This window comes from Leptopilina boulardi, unplaced genomic scaffold (genome assembly GCF_019393585.1).
Source record: "Leptopilina boulardi isolate dan_hultmark-lab unplaced genomic scaffold, ZJU_Lbou_2.1 LbouV2_341, whole genome shotgun sequence".
Lineage (NCBI taxonomy): Eukaryota > Metazoa > Arthropoda > Insecta > Hymenoptera > Figitidae > Leptopilina > Leptopilina boulardi.
In genome coordinates this window covers 2,611,555-2,638,011 of record NW_026137909.1, presented here as the reverse complement: position 1 = coordinate 2,638,011, position 26,457 = coordinate 2,611,555, and the positions used below count along the sequence as shown (strand labels likewise).

The window sequence follows — 26,457 nt, the reverse complement described above, 5'->3', positions numbered from 1 at the left end:
AAGCGACCTGCAGAACAGCAACCCGCAGAAATGAATAAAAAAATTAAAACTTCGAAGGGAAAGAGAGGAAAAAAAAATAAAATTAATAATGAAAATGAAGGTAATAGTATTCCAGAGCTAGAAATTTCTTTTCCAAACTCGGATTTAATAAAAATCATTGCGGCAAGTATTTTTTAATTTCATACTATTTTCTTACTCTTTGACACAATTATTAAATTAAACAGAAAATTATTAATAGGAGATTAGAATTATTTTATTTATTGTGGTTAATATCAGTAGTAATTTTATTTTTAAAGAAATTATTAAATATTGACAGAATTATTAATTTTGCAGGAAGGAAAAGACTTGAAAAAAACAGTAGAAAATTCACAGATTGCTTCCAAAGGTACAGTGCAACCGTATATTCTTTGTGTTCAGGGACAAAAAGTTGAAAAGTATTTTATTGTTGGCGATGGGAAACTAATAAATGTTGATAAAAGAACAATGCCAATTGTAGCGTTCGATTTACTTTTCAAGTTACATTATGTGACAAATGTACATTTTGCGGCTTCTTTGATCTTTTTTTACAATTTTATAGATAATTATTTCTATAAAACACAAACCGAACCCGCCAGAAGCTCAGTCGTTTCGCTTTATACCACTTTAAACAATATTCAACTTCAAAATGAAAATGAAAGTTCAGAAGATACGGAAGAATCCGATTAACCGTTAAATTATTTTTTAGTTATTTTTTATAAATTAAATACTTGATATTTTGCAATGTTTTGTGTGTTTTACGAATATTTTATATTATTATTTTTCTACAACTTAAAGCGAATCCACCAAATATTACAGATCTTAAAAGTATTGTTCCTTATCATATGTTATATTTAATTACATAAATATACGCGAAGATTTGAGGGTTTCGACGATAAATATTTAAGTTGTCTTTCTTTTAAAGAAAAGTTTTTAATATTTGTTTGTTTTTGGAAATTTTATGGTTATTCTATTTCACAAAAATACTCGTCTAATGAAAAGCATAGTTATAAATTTTTTGTCTGTCGAAGCACAGAAAAATAATAACTTTCAGAGTGTAAATTGTGAGATATTATAATATTATGATATATAATATATACAATGCATAATACATGTATATGTTACATTTAAAGTGTAAGCTGTATTATATGTTTAAATTGTATAAGGTATGCACGCTTTTAAAAGTTGATGTTATAACTGATTACATATAAGTAAAAGTTTTGTAATTCAAAAAATAAATTGTTTTTTTCTTAAAACTGTTTAAATGTTTTAATTACTCACTATTATTAATATTTTAAAATCGTCAATTCACTGATTAAATAAGTGACATTTTACTTACTGATTAAAACAGTCAGTTTTATTCTTCACTGATTCAATTAGTAAAATTTCACTGATTCTCAGTAACCGACTTCTAGCTATTTCATTCAGTGAAATTTCACTGCAAATCAGTGAAATTTCACTGATTTAAATTAAGAGAGTATTTTAGACCGTATACAATTTTCTGCCTTAAGATCAGTACTTGGATGCATGCGATCTACTCCCACTTCAATTTTATTATCTGAATCTGATGAGCCTCCTTTACATCTCAGAAGAGCCATGCTTTGTAGAAGACACATAGTTAGAAATATTTCTTGATCTCGCAACCCCCTATTTCCCAAACTACAATTACTGGATGAAGTCTTATTTGGAAGAACGGGTTCTCCGGATGAAAAAGTTTTACGAATAACAAAATTTTCTTTACTTGAAGCATATATGGATGTTGGGGTTATGCTAAATAAATGTGGTCGAACAAAAAACCTAATTTTTTGATTTTTCTTGGCGTGAGCTTACATTTGAAATTTCGATTGATGTGGACTCCGGTTTGGAAGTTAAATCTAGTGTTAATCCATGTGAGACTTTTGATTTTTTTATGAACTCCTCTTTTAAGGATTATGTGCACATCTTTACTGATGGCTCGCATAACCCAATTAGGAGTCTTTCTGGAGCAAGCTATCATGTTCCTTTTATGAACCTTGATTTCTCAATCAAACTCAGTGGAGTCATGAATTCTGAATGTTGTGAATTATACGGTATATTGTCTGCGTTGAAATTCATAAGATCTACTCAATTAAATCAGATAATTATAGTATCTGACTCGAGAACTTCACTGAGTGACATTGGGAATAGGTTTTCACTTCTTAAGCCGCATACTATTATACTTAAAATAGTTAAAATTACAATTGAGTTGATTCGTGAGGGTCGTCTTATCCAATATATGTGGGTCCCATCACATAAGGGTATTGTAGTCAATGAAAAAGCTGACAAATTGGCTAAAGAGTCCTACAATCTACCTATTGGCAATTTTGCAGGTGCTCCTATGAGAGACTTTTATTCATTGTTGAGCTCCGATTTAATATCGTGGACAAATAAATTATGGCCCTATTTTGGTTCTAATATATCCCGTAATCCTTATTTTGAAAAAGTTAATATCAAATCTGTAAGACCTTGGTTTGGCGGCATTGATGTGCCAAGAAGATATATTAATTTAATTACAAGATTGAGATCTGCTCACATATGTACGGGAGAGCATTTCTCTAGAATATACATCTAACCTTTACTGAATTCGTATATTGGAATGGACAATAATCGCCCCACACGATATAGAGGCTAATGGTACAGTCACAACCTGACTGCCTTGCTACGTAGACAGTAATACACCGCAGTGAACTGCACGTTATCTATACTTAAAATCCTAGACTGGTTTAATACCTTGGATTACCCATAAATACTATCGTTAAAACAGTGTTCGTGAAAATTAACTTTATATCAAAATCGCAATTAATTAAACATTATTAGTGATATTCATTAACTTTTATTACTGGAAGTGACTTTTAGTACTGGCTATTTGTCTATACAAGAGGCCATTTAAACAAAACAAACAAACAAGTGAGCAAAGCTATACGCGAGTAAAACACAACGAGGCCGTAGGCCGCGTAACTTCTTTTGTCAATGATATTTGAAGTTTTTTCAACTTTTCTCAAAAACAAATCAATTTAGGTGAAAAATGTATACAAAATAAAATGTGTGTTCTTTTGAGACCTACAACTTTTGTCTAGAATTTTTTTGAATCTTTGCGTTTCTTACGAGTTAATCGTAAAAAACCATAATTTTATGGTGTTTTTTATGGTTTTTACCATGATAATCACATTTGCGCCAATTTTCACTATGATTTTCGTAATCAGCGCACCAAAATACGTGGATAAATACAGTTTCAAAAAGATTGGAGGTTTGGGTTAATCGGAACTTTATCCAGAAAGTCCGGAATACTATGTGAAACTAGTATGTAATCTATTCGCAAACAGTCAGAAATAATACGAATTTAGTACCATTAAATGTCTTAATACAAAATGAGTACGAAATAGTCCGAATAATAAATAACCACGTAATTTTTTAAAAGTACACGATCGAAAAGAAAAGATGGTTGAAATCTGAAATCACGCGAATTGAACAGTTACGATTATATTATATCCTGAAGTTAAACAAAAAAACAATTAACTTTCCTTATATTCGTAATTAGCGACCCGGAAAACCTCCGAGTAACGAGTTTGAGGGAATTTAATTGAGTTTTTAAAAAAGTCGTTAGCCATATTGGATCCGCCATTTTGAATTTTGAAAATCTGTCGTTACATTCGTAATTAGCGACCTCAAAAAACCCCGAGTAATAATTTTTAGGAAAATTAAAGCAAAAAGTGACTATACTCCATGACTTTTGACAATTTGTTTATAACAATCGTTTTATAATTATTGAAAATATTTCAGATTTAATTTTCTTTATTGCTGAAGAGTCTCTTTAGTGATTTGAAGCATTTTTGATCACTTATTAACCATTTATAGCGTTTTGTCCCATTGTACGAGGCCTCCAGCAATTATAAAAATGTAAGACAATAATTTTTAGAAGCAAAAGTTTGAATTAAAAATTTCAAAATTATTATTGTTAGTAGCATTTTTAGAAATTTGATATTTTTCCAGAACCTTTCATAAACCCGTGTTAAAATTGATCTAGTTAAATCTTATTTGCTATCTGGCCCTGATAAGGGTTGCCTCATTATAGCCTGATCGGGGAATTACCGGGACCTGATAGGGCCCTAGACTACAAAAATCATTTTTAAAAAAAGTAATAAATGAAGTCTTTGGTATTTCTTTTTTTAATGACCACATTCAAGTAATAAAAATAAATGTCAGATTGTCAGTGAATGTCTTTCCCGAATGTTTAAAATAAAGAAGTGTTACAATAAAATGGCAAAGGAAAAAAGTACAAAAAGAGTGAGGAGATATCGATTTATAAAAGGACTTAAAAATTTAATGTAAAAAACTAAAGAAAGTAAGTAAATATATTTAATTAAGATTTTCTAACAATTAATTTTAGAAACTTCTATAATTTTTCATTATCTAAATATCATGTTGCAAAGTTAAATTACACCAAAATTATCTATGCGGCCCATTTTTATGACTGCAAAAAATTATTTATTTTTTAAAACATGAAATTATTTCTCTTTAGGTTAATGATACCTTTTGAAATTTTGCAAAAAGTTATTTTTAAACGAAACAAAATTATTTAATTTTTAAATAAAATATTTCAAAAAGCTATAAATTTGCATTATATTCCTGAAATTAAAGGCGCATTCAGACCACTCGGCTGCCTGCATGCCTGCTGTAGTTACCATGGTAACATGATAAGAGTGAGTGAAGCAGAAAATTTAAATTTTTCGTCTGTTTCACTCACTCCCATTCTGTTACCATGGCAACTGCAGCAGGCAGGTAGGCAGCCGAGAGGTCTGAATGCGCCTTAATATTGCTTAAGTATTTAACATTTTTTAAATTACAAATTGTTGAAACTTTTTAATTTTCTTATCATTAAAAAAATAATTCTAATAAGTAATTATATAAACATATAAAATTTTATTTTATTAAAATTTAATCGATATTTATTTATTTATTAAAATTTCGAATTTTTTTAATTATTCCAAATGTACTGATGGAAAAATTCAACTTGAGCGAAGACTGCGTTCTAGGTCTCTTCGCAATTGCGTTTAACAATGCAAAAGATTGGGAAGTAGGAGGCAAGATGAGGATGAAGTTAGATTTTTAAAGTTCATTTCTGTTGTGTTACTTTTTTTCGTTTATATATTGTATCCTCTATAATCTCATTTTGTTTGAAAAAATAAAAATTTACTAACTAAAATGAAAGGGTTAACAATTTTGTTCATTTCAGTATTTTATTTTAATTATTAATTATAATTTGTGATTTAATTATCTTTATGTGATTAAAATGTTAATGTTGAGCAGGAAGAAACATTGTAATTTTTTCAATACTGTCAAGTATTGACAGTATTAATTTAAAATCTAAAAAGTTTTTTCTGATAATTTCCTCCCTCAAATTTTAATAAGTTGTTTTCTCTACCCTTAAAACTCAAAACGGACCGCCATATATCAAATATTTTTCAATGTTTTAGTAGTCAACCAAATTTCCAAAAAAAATCGGCCTATTGCACTTGCAAAAAAAAAAAGAAATTTTAAATGAAAATTTTTTTAATTCAGGAATAAGGAATGAAGGACAGAAAACAATTCATTAAATGCCATTCAATGTATGGTTTTATATCATAATGTTATTACAGAAATTGTATTTTATAATAATTTATAGTAGTAGTAATTTACTGGTAAATCACTCTTGGGTGAACAAACCGAACGAAATTGTGACGCATAACAAAAATTGTCACATCATTTTAAGACTTTTACTTTATTGCTTCTTTAGATATTTCAATAAAACATTCTTTTTTTTTGCGTCACCAATTCTTCACCGTTGTTGTTGTTTTTTTTATTTATTTATTTATTTATCTTTTAATAATCATATTGTTTTCATACATAATGGAAAAAAATGTTACATTTGTACAACCATCATATACATGTTACATTTAGATTACGTTTAATTGATTACCATTTTTTTTTTTAAATGTGTTGTATGTGTATTTAAATGTAGACAGAGAGATAAAAAAAAATTGTCTCTATGTATTTGAATAGCGTATATATATAAATATATACATAAAAATTATTAGTTCATATAAATACACATTATATATATAGTCTATATATATACGCCTATTTATAATTATATGAATGAAATGCTGCTGAACTCAAATAACAATCTACCTGCATTGCTTCGCTTTATTTTTTTTTTTGTATAATACCCTGCATTTTTATCAAATTTACAAAAATTATTTAATGCAGCTTTTATTGCATTTGGCTTTATAATTTACAACTTATTTTTCAACTATAGACTAATTAAAAATCAGAATGTGTTACAATTAAATGCTTTGTTTTAAGTTGGACATAGTTTTTTTTTCGACATCGTCTAAGCTTACATAAAATTCGACTTAAACATTAACGCAACTATTATATCATTTTTCGTTTTATCTGACACACAATTCTTTTTTTTTTATTCCTCAGCATAATTATCATCGTGTATAAGAAAAAAAAAGCAATTGCAGGCAGTTGAAAATAATTAAACTAAAAATGTGGTGGAGACGACAATAAATAAATCCTAAAAGTACTGATTTGCGTACAAAAAAGAGAAAAATCATGACAAAAATAAAAAAAAAAAAACTCAAAGCCAAGAAAGCATACAATGAATTCTTATAATGTGATTATAATTAATCTGCATCTACGACGATAAGTGCGCCAACAGAAAAAAGCATTAATCTCAAGGCGCTTGAAAAAAATATTTATTTATAATTATACTGAAATATATATATTTATATATATATATATTACTCAGTTAATTGATTATTTATAACTTTATTCAATAAATATATTCAAGTGGCGACTTCTATTTTTCAGGCTGCTCGATTTAAGGAAAAATTCTACTAAACGACTCTACAAGTTAAGCATGATTTTTTTTTTTGTAAAATTCAAATTGTATTTATGAAATGTATATGTTTCACGTTAATTTTTTTTTTTTGAGAAGTACTCTTTATTTTCTATTTTTACCAAAAAAAAAATCTCGAATTTCGAGAAAAAGGCTTAATTAAAAAAAAAGCGTATCATTTTCCCCTAACAAATTGATAGCGAAAATGAACTTTACGGTTTTTTAAAATTGAGCCCTTCAAATCAAAAATATAAATATGGACAATTCGGTAAATATATTTTTTTTCGATTTTTGTAGCAAAAATAAAAAGATTTACGTATTTTTTTTTTTATAAGTGCTCAAATTTTTGAGTTATGAATTATTAAAAATCTGATTTTTTCAAGTATTTTTAAAAATACATCTAATTCTAAAAGTATTGAATTTAGAAATTATCACCAAAATACAAAAAAAAAAAGTTTCACTTTTTCATCGAATTTTAAAATATATTAACGAAATACAAGAAAAAAATTTGAATTTGTTTAGAAAAAATAACGATTGGAAAAAAAAATAAATGTTTCAAAATTTAGGCCCCATTTTTTGTATTTTTCAAAATGAAAAGTGTTTTTGGTCACTAGAATTTTTTAGTAAAAAAAAAAAATGGAAAAAATTAGATTTTTAAAAATTCATAACTGAAAAATTTGAGCACTTTTAAAAAAATACGTAAACCTTTTTTTTTGTCTACAAAGATGGAAAAAATATATATATTTACCAAATTTAAAATGTCATAGGTCAATTTCACGTGAAATCGCCCATATAAATATATTTAAAAAAATTAACTTTTTAAAAATTTCAATTATTTCGTTAGTTCTTTTTCTTTTAAATTTATCGAGAAAATTTTTTTTTTTTTTTTTTGCAACAATAGAAGGAGATTAGTGAAATAAATTTACAAATTTATTTATAAAAAAATGAATTACAAAAAGTGAAAACATTGTTCACAAATAAAGAAAAAAAAAATGTAAAAAACAGAAAATGTTCGAAAAAATTTTGCACTTCTCAAAATAAAAATTTTCTCGTGATTTGTATTTATGTGTATAAAAAAATTATTTTTCAGAAAAAACACTTTTTTCGAAAGAAACATATCTTCAAAAAAAAAAACATATTTTCAAAAAAATACCTTTTTTTTATACACGTGTATAACATAAAATGTGTCTGTGGAAATTTTGTCTCGTTATTATTATTTTTTTTTTTAAATATAAAATGTGTTTTTGAAGTCGCATGAACTACTTATTTTTTGTGTTTTTTTTTTTTTTTTCTTTTTAAATCTTATAATAATGACGTATCTATTCGCTCTGCCTGTTGTAAAAAACATTGTCGAAAATGATCCTCTTTTTGCAGCTATCGTCGTTTCTACATTCTATACACTAATATACAAGTTATGCAATTTTTCTTTTTCGTATGCTCATCCTTCCCACTCATATTTTTTTTTTATTTATATATTTAAATTATTTTTCAAAATTAAAAAAAAAAACAATATATTGTTCATATTTATATATTCATTCCATGTTTGTTTGTTCTTTTTGTGATTTATGTTCTTTTAAAATATAAATGCGAAAATAAATTTCAAATATTTGGTTATTACAACTATAACATCCAAGAGATTATTTGCGATAAGAAATGAAATTTTTTTTTATTTATAAATAAATAAATTAATTTGATAAAACATTTTTTTTTTTCGTAATAATATGACTTGAAATATTATTGTCATTTTGAGAAATATTTATTTTGAATAAGAAATTAATTGTAATTTTTATGTTTTGTAATTAACTCTATTGGAGAAAGTTGTTTAACCAAATATGTTTGGCCGTACGTAAAACTAATGGCGAAAATTAAGAATAAAAGTAAAAGTAGAAAAAAAATGTAAAAAAAAGAATTTTTAATAAAAAAAATTGTTTTTATAACTTTTAGGAGTGATATTAGAAATCGAGTTATATATTTTCTTCACTCGTTTTCGTTTAATAATTTTTTTAATTAATTAATTAATTTAATCTTATTGAAAATGCCTTTATCGTTATTATTTATAAAATATACAAATTTTGCATTTATTTAAAAATTACATGGAATAAAAATTATTATTTTTTTTACAATTTGCCGTGATATAAATATACAATTAATGCAAAATTTTAACGTACATTACAGTATTTTGTCACATTGATAGTTTAAAGCAAAAAAAATTAAATTAAATACAAATTTTTTGATATCTTTTAATTTTAACGTAATTCCAAAAAAAAAAAAATTAAATAGTAAAAAAAAATTGAAGGAATTATAAAACCGGCATAAAATATTGTTGTTTTTTTATTTGAAGACATTATTAAAAAAAAATTATTTTCCACATAAATTAAAGAATTATTAATTTGAACGTAAGAAATATTTTTTGTAATTTAATTTTAAAATTCAAACTTTTTTTGTAATTCTTTTTGATTTTAAATGTAATTTTCAGTAAAATTTCGGAAATAATTTCAATTTTAAAGAAAATTGAACTTCATTGTTTGGCGGTATTCTTTTTAGAATTTATTTAATTTTTCTCTTATTCCTTCTTTTTTTCACAACAAATGGAAAATAATTTCACTCGAAATATCACGTTAAAAAAATACTCCCAATTGCAAGTAAAATTTAAAGTAAAAAAAAAAAATTTTCTTTCAAGAAAATAAAAATAAGTTTATGATTTTCCTGACGAAATTAAAATGGAGATTAAAAATATTCTTCAAAATTTTGTTTTTGAAACAAAGAATAGAAAATAAAAATGAATTTTTATTTTGAACATAAATTAAAGGAATATTATAAATTGAAACATATTTTTTCATAAACACAAAATAATAAAAAAAAAAAACAACTCTATCAATTTTTTTGTCTATTATTTTGGAAATTCAATTTTCTTTTTTTTTTGTAAATAATTTTATACCTTCAATTATTTTTTAATTTTATTGCTCTAAATATTAAAAAAAAAACAATTTTTGCGATTTAAATTTGAAAGAGTTTTAATTTTTCAATTTAAATAAATGAAAAGTAAAAATTTCAATTTATAATTCCATAATTTTGTTTTTTTTTTAAAGGTACTTAGCCCATTAGCATAACCTCAAACTAAAAAATTGTTTTTAACAACAAATAAAACTAAGAAATAAAATTAATTTTATCAAATTTTGAAAGATTTAGTTGTACAATTTTAAAAAAATTTTTATAGTTCTGTTAATAAACTACTTTTTATTTTGAGGTTATGGTTAAAAAAACAATTTCTCAATTTTGAGGTTATGTTAACGTGTACTTGTTAATTTTAGGAATTTGTTACAAAATTTGTGGAATTTGGAAAAACAAATAAAATTTTTTTTGTTTTTAATTTGAAAGAATTGTAATTTTTTTCAATTTAAAAAATTGAAAAGTAAAAATTTCAATTTATAATTCCATAATTTTGTTTTTTTTTTAAAGGTACTTAACCCATTAACATAACCTCAAACTAAAAATTTGTTTTTTAACAAATAAAATTAATTTCATCAAATTTTGAAAAATTCAGTTATACAATTTTTAAAATAAATTAATTTTTATAAAAATTTGTTGTTAACTAATAATATTAACTAAAAACTAATAATTACTAATAAACCTTGCACATTTCACTTTCTATATATATTTTTTGTTTAATTTTAATGAAGAATTATAATTTTTATCCAATTCTTATTTCTTTACAAGATTTTTTACCAAATGGTTTTTTTTTTTAAAATTAACAATATATTTTTATCAAATTAATAAAGAAATAATTTTTTTTTCAAATCATTATCTAAGAAATAGGGAAAAATGTTTATTAATTATTATTTAACAACAAAATTTTAATTAAAAATAACTTTTTTTCAAATAAAACTGTATCTTTGGATGAAATCAATTTTATTTTATTTTTTTTTAGTTCTGTTAATAACTAATTTTTAATTTATGATTATGTTAAAGACAATAATTGCTCCTAAATTTTTAACAAAATTTGTGGAATTTGAAAAAACAAATAAAAATTTTTTTGTTATTAATTTGAAAGAATTTTAATTTTTTCAATTTAAATAATTGAAAAAGTAGAAAATTTCAATTTTGTTTTACTTTTTTCTTAATTTTCCCCTTTTTTTTTAATGATAAAATTTCAATTCAATTTATATTCGAAAAAAGAAGTATTTTATTTGTTCAAAACAAAATTTCGCAGAATATTCTAAAAAAAAAAATAAACTGCAAACTTCTCACAATTTTTCATCGAGAACGAAAAAAAAAATAAGAATCATTTTTTTTTAAAAAAGAGCATTATTTTGAAATATAGTCAAACCAAATTACATTTTTTTTTTTATATGTATACATATGTAACAAATATCAATCTTAAAAGTTATGTATTTATAAACATATTTCCAATGTGCCAGTAAGTTATATGCACGTCCATTAAATACAATAATAGTTAAAAAAAAAAAAAATGTAATGCATGTGTGTGTGTGTATTATTTTTCTCTTGATGTATTTGAAAAGATGCGACTTATTCGGGAGATAGCGCGCTACTGTACATCAGTCTTAATATCAGGGCGCACCATTTCCGTGACGTTTCTTTCAAGATTACACTTTTTTTTTCATTTTCATTTGTTTTTTTTTTTTTCTTATTTTTTTATAGAAAGAAACGCTACTATTGACCCTTTTCATTCAACCAAAGGACCATTTATACAGGTGCCATGGCAGTTGAAATCGGTAATTATTATTTACGAGAGAGATAGAGATAGAGAGAGATAGAGAAAGAGAATGAATTTATGAATAATATCGTACAAGTACGCAGTATGTGTGTTCCGTGTATTTTCTTTTTTTTTTTGCAAAAAACTGTGCGGAAAAAAATTACCATCTTTTTCCTGTTATTCTACAAGTGGGAGGTTCATAGATCTTTCATATATATATAATACAATTAGCGTGTAGTAGTAAAATCATATACAATTGTTACAATATTTAAATATTACTTATTATACATATATATGTATATATAATATAATATGTATAATATATATACATATATACATATATCATATATCGATAAAGGTTTTTTTTTTTTAAAGTTTAAGTATACATATACAGATATTTTATATTTATAAATATACATATATAAATATATACATATACATAAATATATATACATATATTTATATATTTATAAGTATACATTGAAATCGCCTTTTCTTTGTTACGTCGCGATTTTTTTTCGATTATTATTATTATAATTATTATTATTATTAATATATGGAGGACGCAAATCACGCGCAACGTAACATTTCGAGTTCAAAAAAGATGTTTTTTTTTTTTTAAATCTCCTTCGAGAAAATAAACGGAAAATTAGAATTTTCTTTTGTTAAAACATCGTTTTTGGTGTCTCATTCTTTTACAATCATTTATACTTGCCTAAGGATTTTTCGCTCAAGACAAAAAGAGGAATAAAAAAAATTTTTATAAATAATTATCGATTTTTAAAAGTGTTTTCAAAAAAAAAAGCTTTCAATCTTGAACGTGACCGCTAAAACTAGAAAAAAAATAGACAAGTATAAAAATAGTAAAAGTTCAAGAAACTCGAATTCATCCCTTTTATAATCGCGATTTGCCGAAAAAAAAAAAACACTTTTCTTTCGCCGAATTCCTAATTCACACACATGAATTCGGCATACAAAAAAATAATAATAAATGTAAAAAAAAAATAAGATCGAAATTAATAATTAATAATTACAACCTGTATCTCTTTTGTCCGCTTTTTTTCAATTTTTTTTTTTTTTTTTTTTTTTTTTTTTTACAATGGTCGTCGTTAGTCAGAGAATACAGGTATATATGTGTATGTATGTGTGTGTGTGTGTGATATCGCCGATAATCGCTATATAAAAAATTTACACTATTTATAATCAAAAATCGTTTTTTTGTTTTTCTTAAAGAATTTTTCTCAAGGTTTTCTTTTTTCTTTTTTTTTTTCTTATTTACTCCCCCCGAATGCGTCGGATCTCTTGCCCGACAATCTTATCACCGTGAAACTCTTGTTCGTTATTATTTATTTTGGGGAGGGAATCTACCGCTTTGAGATTTAAAAAATATTCAAAAATCTAGTGAATATTTTTTTTTTTTTTTTTTAATATTTACGTATATTTATAATATAATATATATTTATAAGATTGCGCCTAGAGCGATTAATAATAGCGATAGTGAAAAGTACCTGTTAAGAGGCAGTTAAATCGAACGATGTTCATAATTATATATAAATATATAAATATATATTATATAATATATAGTGTATAATTTATAGTACACAATATATATATTATATAATATATAGTATATAATATATAGTATATAATAAATAATATATATTATATAGTATACAATATGGATAATTCTACGTAAGATGGAAAAAAAAAATTCTTTCTTAACTAGGTAATTTTTTTTTTGCGAAATTTTTATGAAAAATAAAAAAATACGTATTTTTTAATTTCTCTATTCAATAAAAATTATGAAAGTTATGATTTTTTTTAAATTTAACGGCGTTCAGAGGCCGAATAAATTTAAAATGCAATTTTTCCTATTCTGCTAATAGATAAAAAAAAATAATTTTACATACAAAATATATTCAATTTTTCTGTAAGATTTTTAATATATATATATAGTAAAAAAAAGAACGGAAACATCTGAAAACTTGGAATTAAGTAAAAAAAAAAAAAGTAAATTTTCTCAAAAACCCTAAAATGATTGATTTTTGAAATTAAATTTTTAATGAACCGCATAATAAAAAAAAAACTATTTTTTTTTTAATCCAATTATAAAAATATTGTATTCTAATTGAATTTCAAAAAATAATTCAATTTTTATTTTAACATTTTTATTTCAAAAATTTTTTTGTATTTGGCACTAAAATGAGAAAAAAATATTAATGGTATTTTTAATTTGTAATAGTTTTCAATTTTTTAAATTCAAAATAATTTCAATTCCAAATAAATAATAATTATAAATAAAATAAATTATTGGAATTTTAATATATAATTGAATTTTTTAGTGAAAACAATTTTTTTTTTCAATTTTTTTCTACCAAAAAACAAATAAATTTTTTACTAAATTGAATACAGTAACTAATTTTTTAAATCTTTAATTGTTTACATATATATATTATATTTTAAATTTAAATAATTTCAATCTAAAATTTCTATTTATCATTCATTTATTTAAATTCGAAAAAAAGTGTTTTTTTTTTTATTAATTCTTATTTGTTGAAAACAAAAAAGAAAACTATAACAGAAGCATTTAAAAATTATAAATTAAGACCAAAAAAAATAATTTTTCAAAAAACCGAAGTATTTTTGGAATTTTTTTTTCTAATCCAGTTTCTGATTCATTTCGTATTATTTTCTTATATTTCTTATTTTTTGAAAATTTATTTATTTTTAAATTCATTCAGTTTTTATTCTCATATTAATTTAATTTAAAAAAAATATTTTTTTTTTTGTTATTATAGTTAAAATATTAAAGAGAAATCGAACAAATTTCATATATATTATTTTTTATCTGCTAGCAGAACAGAAAAAATCACATTTTAAATGTAGTCGGCCTCTGACGCCGTTAAATTTAAAAAAAATCACAACTTCCACAATTTTTATCGAATAGAGAAATAAAAAAACATGTATTTTCCCATTTTTCATAAAAAATTCGAAAAAAATCTACCTAGTTAAAAAAATTTTTTTTTTTAAACCGAAATCTCACATGGAATTTCCCATATAAATATACAATAGACTGAAAAAAATATTATTTGGCTCAATGAACCATTGTCAAATAAATATTTATTTGAATTATTTTTTTCAATATATATATTATTATATTATATATATAATATATATATAAAGAGTAAGAATGTAAAATTAACATATATATTAGACGTGGGGGGGGAGAGAGGGACATATATCGCTATTTTTCTTTTTTTCTTTTTTTTTTTTTTGCCTTTAATTATAAAAATGTATTTCGTTTGGCAATATTGAGAGTTGAGAAAAATGAATAAAGATGTGAAAATGTAGAAAGGCAAAAATTTGTTTCCTTCTAAATTTGTTTTTACAAAAAGTGACGCGCGATTTACATTTATAAAGGAAATATATATGTCGTCAGTTCTTAAAAATTACAACGTTTAACAATACGTTCAAGGTACTATCATATTTATATTATCATATATATATTTATATATATATTTATATTTATATTTATATCGACGAAGCGACTCGAGAGACGGTGACTGGAATGTCTGTCTGTAATGTGGAATTTTGTCATAATTCTCCCATTTGGATTTAAAGACGATTTTTCTCATTTTCCTCATCGACGCGGGAATTGTATTTTTTTTTTTTTTACCACTATTTTTGTTTTTCACTTTTTTTTTTTTTCTTTTATACAAATAATGACACTTTCGGCAAGAAGAAAGAGCGAAAGTTGTTTTTTTTTTTAAATAGAAATTTATCGACTCTTAATAAATCGTAATATGTACAATATTTTACAAGAAAAACAAAAAAAAAACTCCTATATTTCTCTCTTTTTTGTAAATTTATACAGAAAACAGGTTTCCCGTGTTTTTTTTTTAATAACAACTACATTTAACAAAATTATTATACATTGTACAAATTTTCAGTTTTTCCCCGCCGAGATTTTTTCTTTTTTTTTATATATAAAATCGTCGAAAATCCATGGAAGGCGCTAAAAAAAAATGGGAGGAGAAGTTTTAAAGGCTATTTTACACGCTGTATGATTCGTCGATTTGAGCGGCGGTTTTTTTTTCTTTACTTCTACAACGTTTATACAATATACAATTGAGTTTCATCTACATTGTGAAAAATAGAAAGGGGGGGTAAAAAACGATTTTCCGATTTATTTTGCAAATATTTTTTGCAAATTGTGGAAAAAATGGTGAGAAAAATCGTAAGCAAAAAAAAATATGTTAATTTTTATCGTATATAATACACAATATTCACAAGTCTTAAAAAAAAAGAAAGTAAAAGAAGAGAGGTAGAAAGACAGAAAAAACGAGGAAATTAAAAAAAAAAAAAAAAAAAAACCTCGTGAAAAATGTTTCTGTAATACGTTTTCTCTCGGGGGTTGAAAAAAATTCAGAGGAACCTCTCTTGGCCTCTTCTCGTCGATCTTTTACGTTTTTTTATTTTTTCTTTTATTATTTCTAATTTTATAACTCTTCCAAAGCGGCAACACATCGGGACAGAGTCGGGTCAAAGAGTTTTTAATGTCGGGGACGCTCTCGATTTCACTCCCACGTCGAACGTCTAAAACGCTATTCCTAATTTAAAAAAAAAAAATATGCGGTTCGGCTCCTAAAGCCAGTTTCTATTTTTTTCCGATGGAAAGAAAAAAAAAAAATAATAATCGCTTAAATTTGCGATCAACGATAATAAAGCACTATATATGGTCTCTATAGCTATATATATATATAGATGCAACTTTCTTTTTTTTCTTTTCGAAAACAAAGAAATCGGAAAAAAAGAAATTCAATTTTGAAGTCGATTTCAAAAATGGAAATAAAATGTATCGAACTTTCCATGACAGAAATTCAAGCAATATAAAATATGAAGCTGCGCACAAATTACTTTTTTTTTTTTTTTTTTTTTCTCCGGCTATTATTATTAATTACTATTTATTAATAATTATTAATATTTATTATTATTAAGATATTTAAAAATTGTCTTCGTGCAAGAAAAACTGTCGTAAAAAGCTTATTCAATTTGAAATACGACTTAGAAAGAAATTGTTGTTTTGTTTTTTATCCCCTTTTTCTCGCTTTTTATAGGACTTGAGTTGTTTGTTGGGCTGGTGTTGGAACTGGTCCTGCGGATGATGCGGGTGGTCCAATGGGTCCTAAATCGCCGGCACCTGTCGATGCATTTGCCGGTGTCGATACTCCCATTGCCGATGCTGTTTTCATGAAAAATTTCTCTAATTTCACAATTATATGCTTTCCATAGGTGTACTTGCGAAGACTGCCCAAATGTGGTCGAATTTTATGCATCAATACTTTACGTTGCGCTGGCTCGGCAACGTCAATCATCTTTTGTACCACGTAATTTGCATATTGATCTTTCATCATTACATTCAATGCACTGTAAATTAAAATCATTTATTTTTATAGATAGAAATTTCAAAAATTTTTAATAAAAATATAAATTAGCAAATATTATAAATAGAAATTAGCAATCTTTAAAAATATAAAAATTTTATCAGGCTTGATACAAAAATATTATTTTCTTTTTTCCTGACTTTTCTTTGATTTCTAGTCAAAATTAAAATTTTTTTCCTAAACCTAATGAAAATATTTTAAGAGGTTTTCAATAATAAGCCACGGATTGCATTAAAATTCTCTATAATTCAATTATTTCTGAAAATTTTATTTAAAATTCTTCGCTAGATTAATTTTTTTAATTACTTTAATACAGTTTTTCAACAATTCAGAGACATAAAAAGTTTTTTTTTTTTTTTTATTAAAAATACTCTAAAATTTTATTATTTTTTAAAATTTGTAAAAAAAATTTTATCAATTAAAGTTTAAATTTCAAATCTTCTGAAATTTAATTACTTCCAAAAAAAATTTAAATTCGAACTCTTCCAAAATCAATTAATAATTAAATGTTAATTTAATTGAAAAGTTTTTTCACAAATTTTTATCTATATAATTATTTGTTTAATTAATTATTTCAGGGGTTTTAATTCAATTATTTAAATCGTTTTTTAATTAATTTTTATATTTACAGACCTCGGATCGACTTTAAGGAGCAAAAAAAAAGTCATTTAGTCGATTTTAATTCCAAAAAAGTAGATTTTTTATTTTAATTATTTTAATTTTCAAAGATTTACAATTCAAATTTTTGAAATTAATTCAAATTAATTCAATTCAATTCAAATTAGTTCAAGTGATTTGAAAAATGCTTCCAAGTAGTTAAATTTTTTTAAAAATATTATAAAAAGTATTTAAAATCCAATCAATATTGGAAGAGTTACTGTTGAAATTTTTAGAAATAATTGAATTCAAGTGATTTTGAATTGAAATTTTTGGTGATTTCTGTTGCTGAAGGATTTATTAAAAATTAAAGAATATTATTATCATTATTATTATATTATTAAAGAATATTATAAAAATCATATTAAAAAAAATTAAATTTTGAAAGAGTTATAATTGAAATTATTAAATTTCAAAAAGTTTTATATGGTAAATTTAAGAAATAATTAAATTTTAAATGTTTTTAAATTGGAATTTTTGGTAATTTTATTTGTATTTTTCTTTTTTTTAATTGTAAACAATTGTTGAATTTCACAAAATTTTTAATTGAATTTGTGAAGAATTTCATTAAAATTATAAAAAATAATTAATTTAGAAAAAAATTTGTTAAATAATTGAAATAAAGAAAATCTAAATTGTATACTAAAAAAAGACTTATTTTGTTTAAAAATTTCATTTAAAAAATGTTTAAAAAAAAGTCAAAAAAGTCACATCTTATTTAAATACGTCGAAAAAATTTGTATTTTCGAAAAAAAAAGTCAGAAAAAGGCGAAAAAGTGGTATAATCCGAGGTCTATATTTAGAACAAAATTATAATTTTTGAAATCTCAAAAAAATGCAATTATTTATAAAAAATCTTAACTGTAACTCAATCAAAATTCAATTATTTAGACTATATTTCAGTTGAAATTTTCTTAAAATTCAATTATTGTCTGAATTTTGTAAAAAAAAAAAAAAAATTCAAATTTATAAAAGTTTCAATTGAAAATCTCTTGAAATTTAATTATTTCTAAACATTTTAAATCAAACTCTTTCAAAATCAATAATTTTTAAAATTTTAATTAAAAAATCTTCTAAAATTAAATTATTTCACAAAATTTTCATTTAAAATTAATTTTTTTTGCAATAATATTTGAATGAAATTCTACGAAACTTTAATTATTTAAAACATTTTCCGAAATTCTTAATTCGAATAATGTGCATAAAATTTTCTTTTTTTTTTCAATGTAACTTTAAATTATTTTTCAAAATTTGTTCTGAAAATTAATTGAAATCTTGAAAATTTGTCTCAGTTTAATACGGTGGTTTAAAAAGAAAAATTGTTGAAAATATATCTGTGAATTATTCTTATTAAGAAATTAATTAATTTTATTTAATTCCTAATAAAAAATTGTTAATAATAAGAAAATATTTATCAACTAATTGAAAATAAAAAAAAATTGACTTTTTAGACTTTTCTTGTAATGTAAATCGACTAAAATGACTTTTTTTTTCTTTCAAAAGTCGATCCAAGGCCTACAATTATAAAATTTTGAAAATAATTTTTATAAGCAAAAGTTTGAGTTGAAAATTTCAAAAATTATAATTTTAGTAGGCTGTGAAGAAGTATTTAAAATGAAAAATTTGCCTGCAAAAATAAAAAATTGTATAAATAATAATTATGTAATATAGAAATTTGTTTAAATGGAATTTCTGTTGAACAATAATTCAAAGAAATTAAATTTTAGTTGAAAATACAATTTTCAAAATAATTTGAAACAAACAATTGTAAGGATTGTGGTGCGCGGTAAGGGTTTTTTTTCTGTAAATCCTATATTTATGTATAAAAGATTATGTCAAGAAGTTGAACCGCCTCAATATAAATTTAGATTTACATCAGAAAAAACATCATTTTCAATTAATTTTATTAATATTATAAATTGAAAATTATACTTACCATTAAATGTTATTACTTATGGAATTATTAATTAATAGTCCAGACAAGTTAATATTTTTAGACTCTAATTTCGAATCGCAATTTTTTTCTAATACTAATAAGTCATTTTTTTACCGAATATTGTTTTAAACAAATTTTTTTATAATCTTTAAACAACTTTCTACGTCTGTATTGTATAATTACAAAAAATTTAATAATTTTCTTTAAAAAAGGGAACTAAACTTATGAAAGGCAAAAATTTGCAAAAAAAAAACTGATTTTTTGTACACTTTTCATCAAAAAATTATCGAGTTCGTTGTGCCAAACTCAGGTACTTTATTTCTATCCCAAAGTGAAAGATTTAAGAAAAAAAATTGCGGTTCGAAATAACAGCGAAATTAAGTTATTTCTAATTGTTATTTATAATTTCTCTCCTATTAAAAATAGAGAAAAATGTTTTCTTAACGTAGAAAATGTTATATTTTCAGAAAAAAATATTTCAAAAAGAAATTATAAATAAATAAAATTATTTCAAATAATAAAATTCCATTATAATTTTTAAAACTGTCTTTTTTGTTTCTCAACTTCGAAAAAATCGAAACTCATAATTGAGCTCTAAAATTAATTTGTTAGAATTTTTATTTGACAGAATTTCATTATCTAGAATTTCTATTAGGCCGAATTTTTATTTCTTCAAATTATTATTTTAAAAAAAATTAAAAAATTTACTTTTTAGACTTTTCTTGTAATATAAATCGACTAAAATGACTTTTCTTTCTTTTAAAAATCGATCCGAGGCCTACAATTATAAAAATGTAAGACAATTTTTAGAAACAAAAATTTGAGTTGAAAATTTCAAAAATTATCATTTTAGTAGCCTGAAGAAGTATTTAAAATGAAAAATTTGTCTGTAAAAATAAAAAATAGTTTAAATAATAATTCTGTAACATAGAAATTCGGTTAAATGGAATTTCTATTAAATAATAATTCGAAGAAAAAAAAAATTTGTTTCAAAAGTTAATTATAGGTAATAGAATTCTGTTAAGTGAAAATTCTAATAAATTCATTTTAGATCTTATTGATGCGTTTCAAAAAGTTTTGAACACTACTTATTTTATATTTTGCAAAATATTAAAAATTAGCAAATTAATATTTTTTTATATTTATGTAGTACCATTATCACTATCAATTACTATAGGGAAAAAAAAAATTTTTGAATTTCGTTTTCATATGAAATACCTCAAAGAAACAAATTGCCAAAAATGTCTTTTTGTAGAAATATCCCCCAAAAATAATTTTCTACAATAAATAGATATTATAATAATTTTCTTAAAATAAACCGCAACGACTTTGAATGAAATAAATTGACAAAGCAACAACTTGTATACTGAATACAATATTATAGAGAAATATTGTAAAATATATAGGACATTAAAGTAGTAAATAATGGTATGGAGAATGAATGCGATAATATGATTTAGCAAATACTAATAATACATATTGTAACAAAGAAGCAAATACAAACTTGTCATTAAATCCGCAAACTTCTTCAATGAGTACAGCACGTTCCTGTCTTGTAGCGTGTGTCACACATTTCTCAACAACGTTGCTCGCAAATTTGTGTTGTGAAAGTGCCAAAACTTTTCCTCTTACACTGCTGATTAATTGTGCTTTATCTTCAGGTTTACCATGTTCTGAAAATACAGAAAAAAAATCATTTTTCATTATTCATTCAATAATCTTTTTTTTTTAAACTATTTAACCCTTAACTGTCCACGGTGCGCCAGAAGGAGGTTTAAATAAAAATGAATTGGCACTTAAAAATTCCTTTTGATTATGGTTCTAAGATGAATAAAAAAAACTTTTCTCAATAGGTTTTAAAATCAGCTTACGTGCCCATTTTAAAACAAATTGAGTTTTAAATATTTAAAAATAGTATTTTATGAGGAACCAGAATTTATTTAATGTATACTTATATATAGATAATAGATGTTTTAGATTTGGGTTCATATAAATTTATTAACAATGAGGTTATTTTCTTGTTTCGTTTTTATATTTAAGAGCTTCCGAACGGTATCTGAAATTCTTTGGCAAGAAGAGAGCTTTAATTATCGCTCTGAACGTGAAATAGTATTGATTTTAAAATACTTTTTTCTCGAAACACGAACACTTTTAACAAAATCAGCCAAAATCTTCTTCTTCTTCTTCTTAAATGACTTGAGGCTTAGCCAACTGTCAGAACAATAAACTTAGAAGACGAAAAAGTTCCAGAATACACTATATGCTACACTGTTGGTAATACAGGTTAGAAAACAGCAAAGTAAATCCAGCTTATTGGAAATTGAGATTGAATCAAATATATTGTTCGCTTGGAAACGGACAAGTCGAGTACAAGGAAAATGACTTTGCCATACGTTGAATCTATTCATGAATCATAATAAACTCCCATGAGAAGAATACATGTGAGAATTGAATTCAAAGCGTATAGGCCATACATTGATATATATAATTGATCTCAATAGCAATTTCTAAGTTTCAATCGGAAAAAATAACACAATGGTTGCTTAAAGAAAGACTACCGCAGTCAGGCTCCCTCTGGGCAAAGCAATGAGAGACAAACTCAAGTTGAGAGAGAAACATCAATTGTACTTGTAGCGCGGGAAAATGTCAACACCGGGTTTCAAACACTTTAAATATACTTAAACCTTGAACAAGGGGTATACAGTTAAGATATTAAACTGTCGAAGACCACAACACTACAAGGTGACACCACAAATATACAAAAGATGTTTACATAGATCTACGAAGCATTGTAAACCGCAGAGGTCACAGCACAATAACAGTGAGTCGTCTCAAACTCAGATAAAACCAGAAAAATTTATGAAAGAACACGCGGAACAGAATGAAGTAATAAAATAGATTCTCAGGATGACACAAAAAATTTTAGATATTTCACAAAAGGTTACGATGAGCGAGGGTAGAAGTCACACTCGCTTATAGAACAAAACTCAGAACTGATCAGGATTAGAACAAACTTCGAAGAACACATCAGAGAGCACGTGGTAGAACGAACGTTTTAATAAAAGGTTATATAGTTGCTTTCAGAAGCAGAACAAATCATAAGTATTTACTACACAGAACTTGACTAAGATGAACTAAAACTTGTTTGAAAAAATAATAGGTAGAACAAAATCGATTAAAAATGCATGGAGTGCCGGAACATATTCCGTCCGGTCACTACCGCTGCCAAGTTAGAACTCCAGCCAAAATCCTCATCTTATAAATTTCCTAAATCCAAAAGACTGTACGAATCCATAGAAAAACATGGTTGCAAAACAAAAAGTAGAAAAGTAATCTAATAACAGCTGCGACTTTGTGCGCCCTGCATGCTGCTGCCATCTGACGGCGGCAGGAGGTAATGAACCCCTCATTATATTACTTTTCGTTTTGCAATCGTGTTTTTGTATGGATTCGCATAATCTTTCGGAATTAGGAAATTTATATAAGATAAGGATCTCTAGCTGCTTTTGTAAAAAGTGTCCGTCTTTCGAGAAGAAAGTATTTTAAAATCAATGTTTATCATTTTCACGTTTAGTGCCGTTTTTATAGAGCGATAACACAGCCCCACAAAAAAAAAGTGTTGTGCGCGGCAGACCAGACTAGTCATTTCCTATGTATTTTGACGCGCTGAACACGAATCCGAAGTCCGTTTTGCTCCATCAAGTCAGGATTTTTTTCTAACCTCCAAAAACTTGTCGGATTTTGAGAGGTAGGCTATTTTTTTTTTAAATTGATGGATTTACTTCAAACTTGGTATCTAGGGGTTTTTTGGGTCGCTGATGACGAATTTGAAGTTAGATTTTCAAAACTAGAAATGGAAATTCTTATATACATAAGTAAGGTATTCACGTCTTTTTATGGTAGCGCACTCTTTTGTCCACAAAGGATCTGTGTAATGGTTTTCTTTTCAAATTGGTGCCTCCAGGTACAATATTCCTTTTCAGCATCCAACAGTAGTCGGACATCATATTTACATCCCATCTTCCTTGATAACGACGCTCAAATTCTTTCAGATCTTGATGGAATCGTTCTCCTTGTTCTTCACTGTAATCTCCCAAATTTTCAGGGAATTGATCCCGATGCGAGTCTAAGTAATGCAACTTTATGCTCATTAAGCATCCTAACTTACCAAAGTTTTTAATCATATCACTAACTATTTGCTCCCAATTTTCACTCTTGTGATTACCCAGAAAATTTCCGACAACTGCTTTGAAACTAAGCCATGCGGCTTTCTCCTTTTTATTCATCTTGGTGATAAACTGCTCATCTTTTAACAATTTGCGAATACGTGGTCCGTCGAAAACCCCTTCTTTTAGTTTCGCATCAGAGATTTCTGGAAACTTTTGTTCCAGGTATTTCAAACAGTTTCCTTTTTTATCTAAGGCTTTGACAAACTGTTTAATTGCTCCTAGTTTCGTGTGTAAGGGCGGAATTATCACCTTTGAAGGGTCGATATCGTCCGCCATATTAGAGCCGCCATTTTGAATTTTGAAAATCTAACTTCAAATTCGTCATCAGCGACCCAAAAAACCCCTAGATACCAAGTTTGAAGTAAATCCATCAATTTTTTAAAAAAAATAGCCTACCTCTCAAAATCCGACAGGTTTTTGGAGGTTAGAAAAAAATCCTGACGTGATAGAGCAAAACGGACTTCGGATTCGTGTTCAGCGCGTCAAAATACATAGGAAATGACTAGTCTGGTCTGCCGCGCACGACACTTTTTTTTTTGTGGGGCTGTGTTATAATTAAAGGTCTCTTCTTGCCAAAAAATTTGAGAGACCATTCGACTCTCTTAAATAAATTTTGTCACTCTTAAAATCGTTCTTTTAACATTATAATTTAATTTTTTTAAATTGGACACAAACACTACAGCAATATAATTATTTATATGTAAAATTGAAAATAAGTAATTATTTTATCATTTATTAAAGTATTTATTAGATTAAATAAATTTTGATTCCCCATAAAACACTGTTTTTATATAAAAACTCAATTTTATTTAAATCGGGCACGTAAACTGATTTTAAAAACTACTGAGAAATGTTTGTTATTCATCTAAGAATCATAATTAAAAAGAATTTTTAAGTGCCAATTCATTTTTATTTAAACCACCTTCTGGCGAACCGTGTTCACCATGGGTCCAGTAGACCCGAGCATTTTTTCTCGCTCAAATTAATTGAATATTTTTTATATTTTAATATATTAATTTGACATATTGGGAATTTTCCAAGTTTTTTGATACAACTAATTCGATACCAAAAGAATAAATTAGCTTCAAATATTAATAACTATAATTTTTTAATTTTAATCTAAAAATTCTCTTTTTTATAAATCCGTTTACATGTAATAAATAAATAATGAAAAAAAAGTAAATTATTTAACGATTTGAGAAAAAAATCGAAAAAAAAATACTTACCAAGAACATGTTGAATAACATAATTTCCATATTGATCTTGAATAAGTTGATCGGTGGCTGAATGAAGTTCCTGAAGAATTCCCTGTGTCTGCTCGGGTGTACAATGCTCCAAAATACGTTGAATAACACGACATCCATAAGGATGTGTACTGAGGGAATAAACCTGTCCAGCAAAGGCGCCAATCACAAATTGTAAAGCTCGCGGTTCCACACATTCGATGCATTTTTGAACAACATGATTTCCATTTTGATCTTTTACACATTTAAGAACATGACCATCAAGTTCGCGTACAATTTCCTGTTGTTGCTCTGGTCCAATTGATTCCAATGCCTTTTGAATGACGCGACATCCATACATTTGCAATGCCAACGGTAAAACGTGTCCTCGTACCTAAGAGCAGAAAAAAAAACATTCTGATTTATTTATACGAGCAAAAAAAGATGACAATAATCCAAAAAAAAGTGAGGAGAAACATTTCAGAAATGCATATAGACATCAATTTTTCAATCAGTTGACACGCAAGACTCATCAGTAAAAAAGGCATATTTTTTTTATTTATTATACACGTATTTTTATTAATATTTTGCATAAATATTTTTTCGTCATTTTTTTTTTTTATTTCCTCAGTAATTTTATATATTGTCAACGGGGGCTATTCTACTCACCCAGGGGCTATTATACTCAGTGACAATTTTTAATTAATAAAATTTTTAAACTTGAGGCTTGGTGTAAATATTATTTAATAGTTTTATTATAGAGGACACTAAATGTCATTACAGGTTTGTCACGAAAGACTGATTTTAAAATTCTGTGACTTTTCCAGGTTTTGTGGACAATTTAAAAAAAAATTCCAAAATCAAATAATAAATTTAATTTGATTAATTTTTTTGCTAATTACGCCAAAAAATAAAGAAAATTTCATTTAAATAAACAATAAAATATTCTGTAAATTTATTTTTTGTAAGAAACGAAAAATGAAATCATTCAAATTAAAAATAATGATTTTTTTCTGTTTTGATGTTAATCGAATTTCTATTTAACCAGATTTTATAAAGTAAATTTCATAATGAATGGAACTTTCTTAACGAAGAATTTTTTAATTGATTTTTCATTTAATACAATTTCTATTTATCTGATTTTTCATATTATCTATTTTAGCGAATTTTTATTTAACAGAATTTTTGATTAACAAAATTTATATGTAACGGAATTTCCACATATACCTATTTATTTCAAGAAATTTCTAATTAAGAGAATTTTTATTTAATTGAATTTTACTTATCTAAATTTTTATTTAATCGAATTTTCACTTATCTTAATTCTTATTTAGCAGA

General features: G+C 24.8%; 1 protein-coding gene across 3 annotated transcripts in view; it reads right to left on the bottom strand.

The window, feature by feature from the left end:
- Positions 1-14,404: 14,404 nt before the first annotated feature.
- Positions 14,405-26,457, bottom strand: part of LOC127285806 (maternal protein pumilio) — a 159,006-nt gene continuing 146,953 nt past the window's right edge. For all 3 annotated transcript variants that reach the window (XM_051311988.1, XM_051311989.1, XM_051311990.1), the window contains 3 exons: positions 25,123-25,513; positions 21,172-21,340; positions 14,405-17,057 (listed from right to left, as the gene is read on the bottom strand). In XM_051311988.1, the coding sequence (XP_051167945.1) occupies positions 16,742-17,057; positions 21,172-21,340; positions 25,123-25,513 (876 nt within the window). In that variant the 3' untranslated portion in view covers positions 14,405-16,741. The remainder of the gene's footprint in view (positions 17,058-21,171; positions 21,341-25,122; positions 25,514-26,457) is intronic.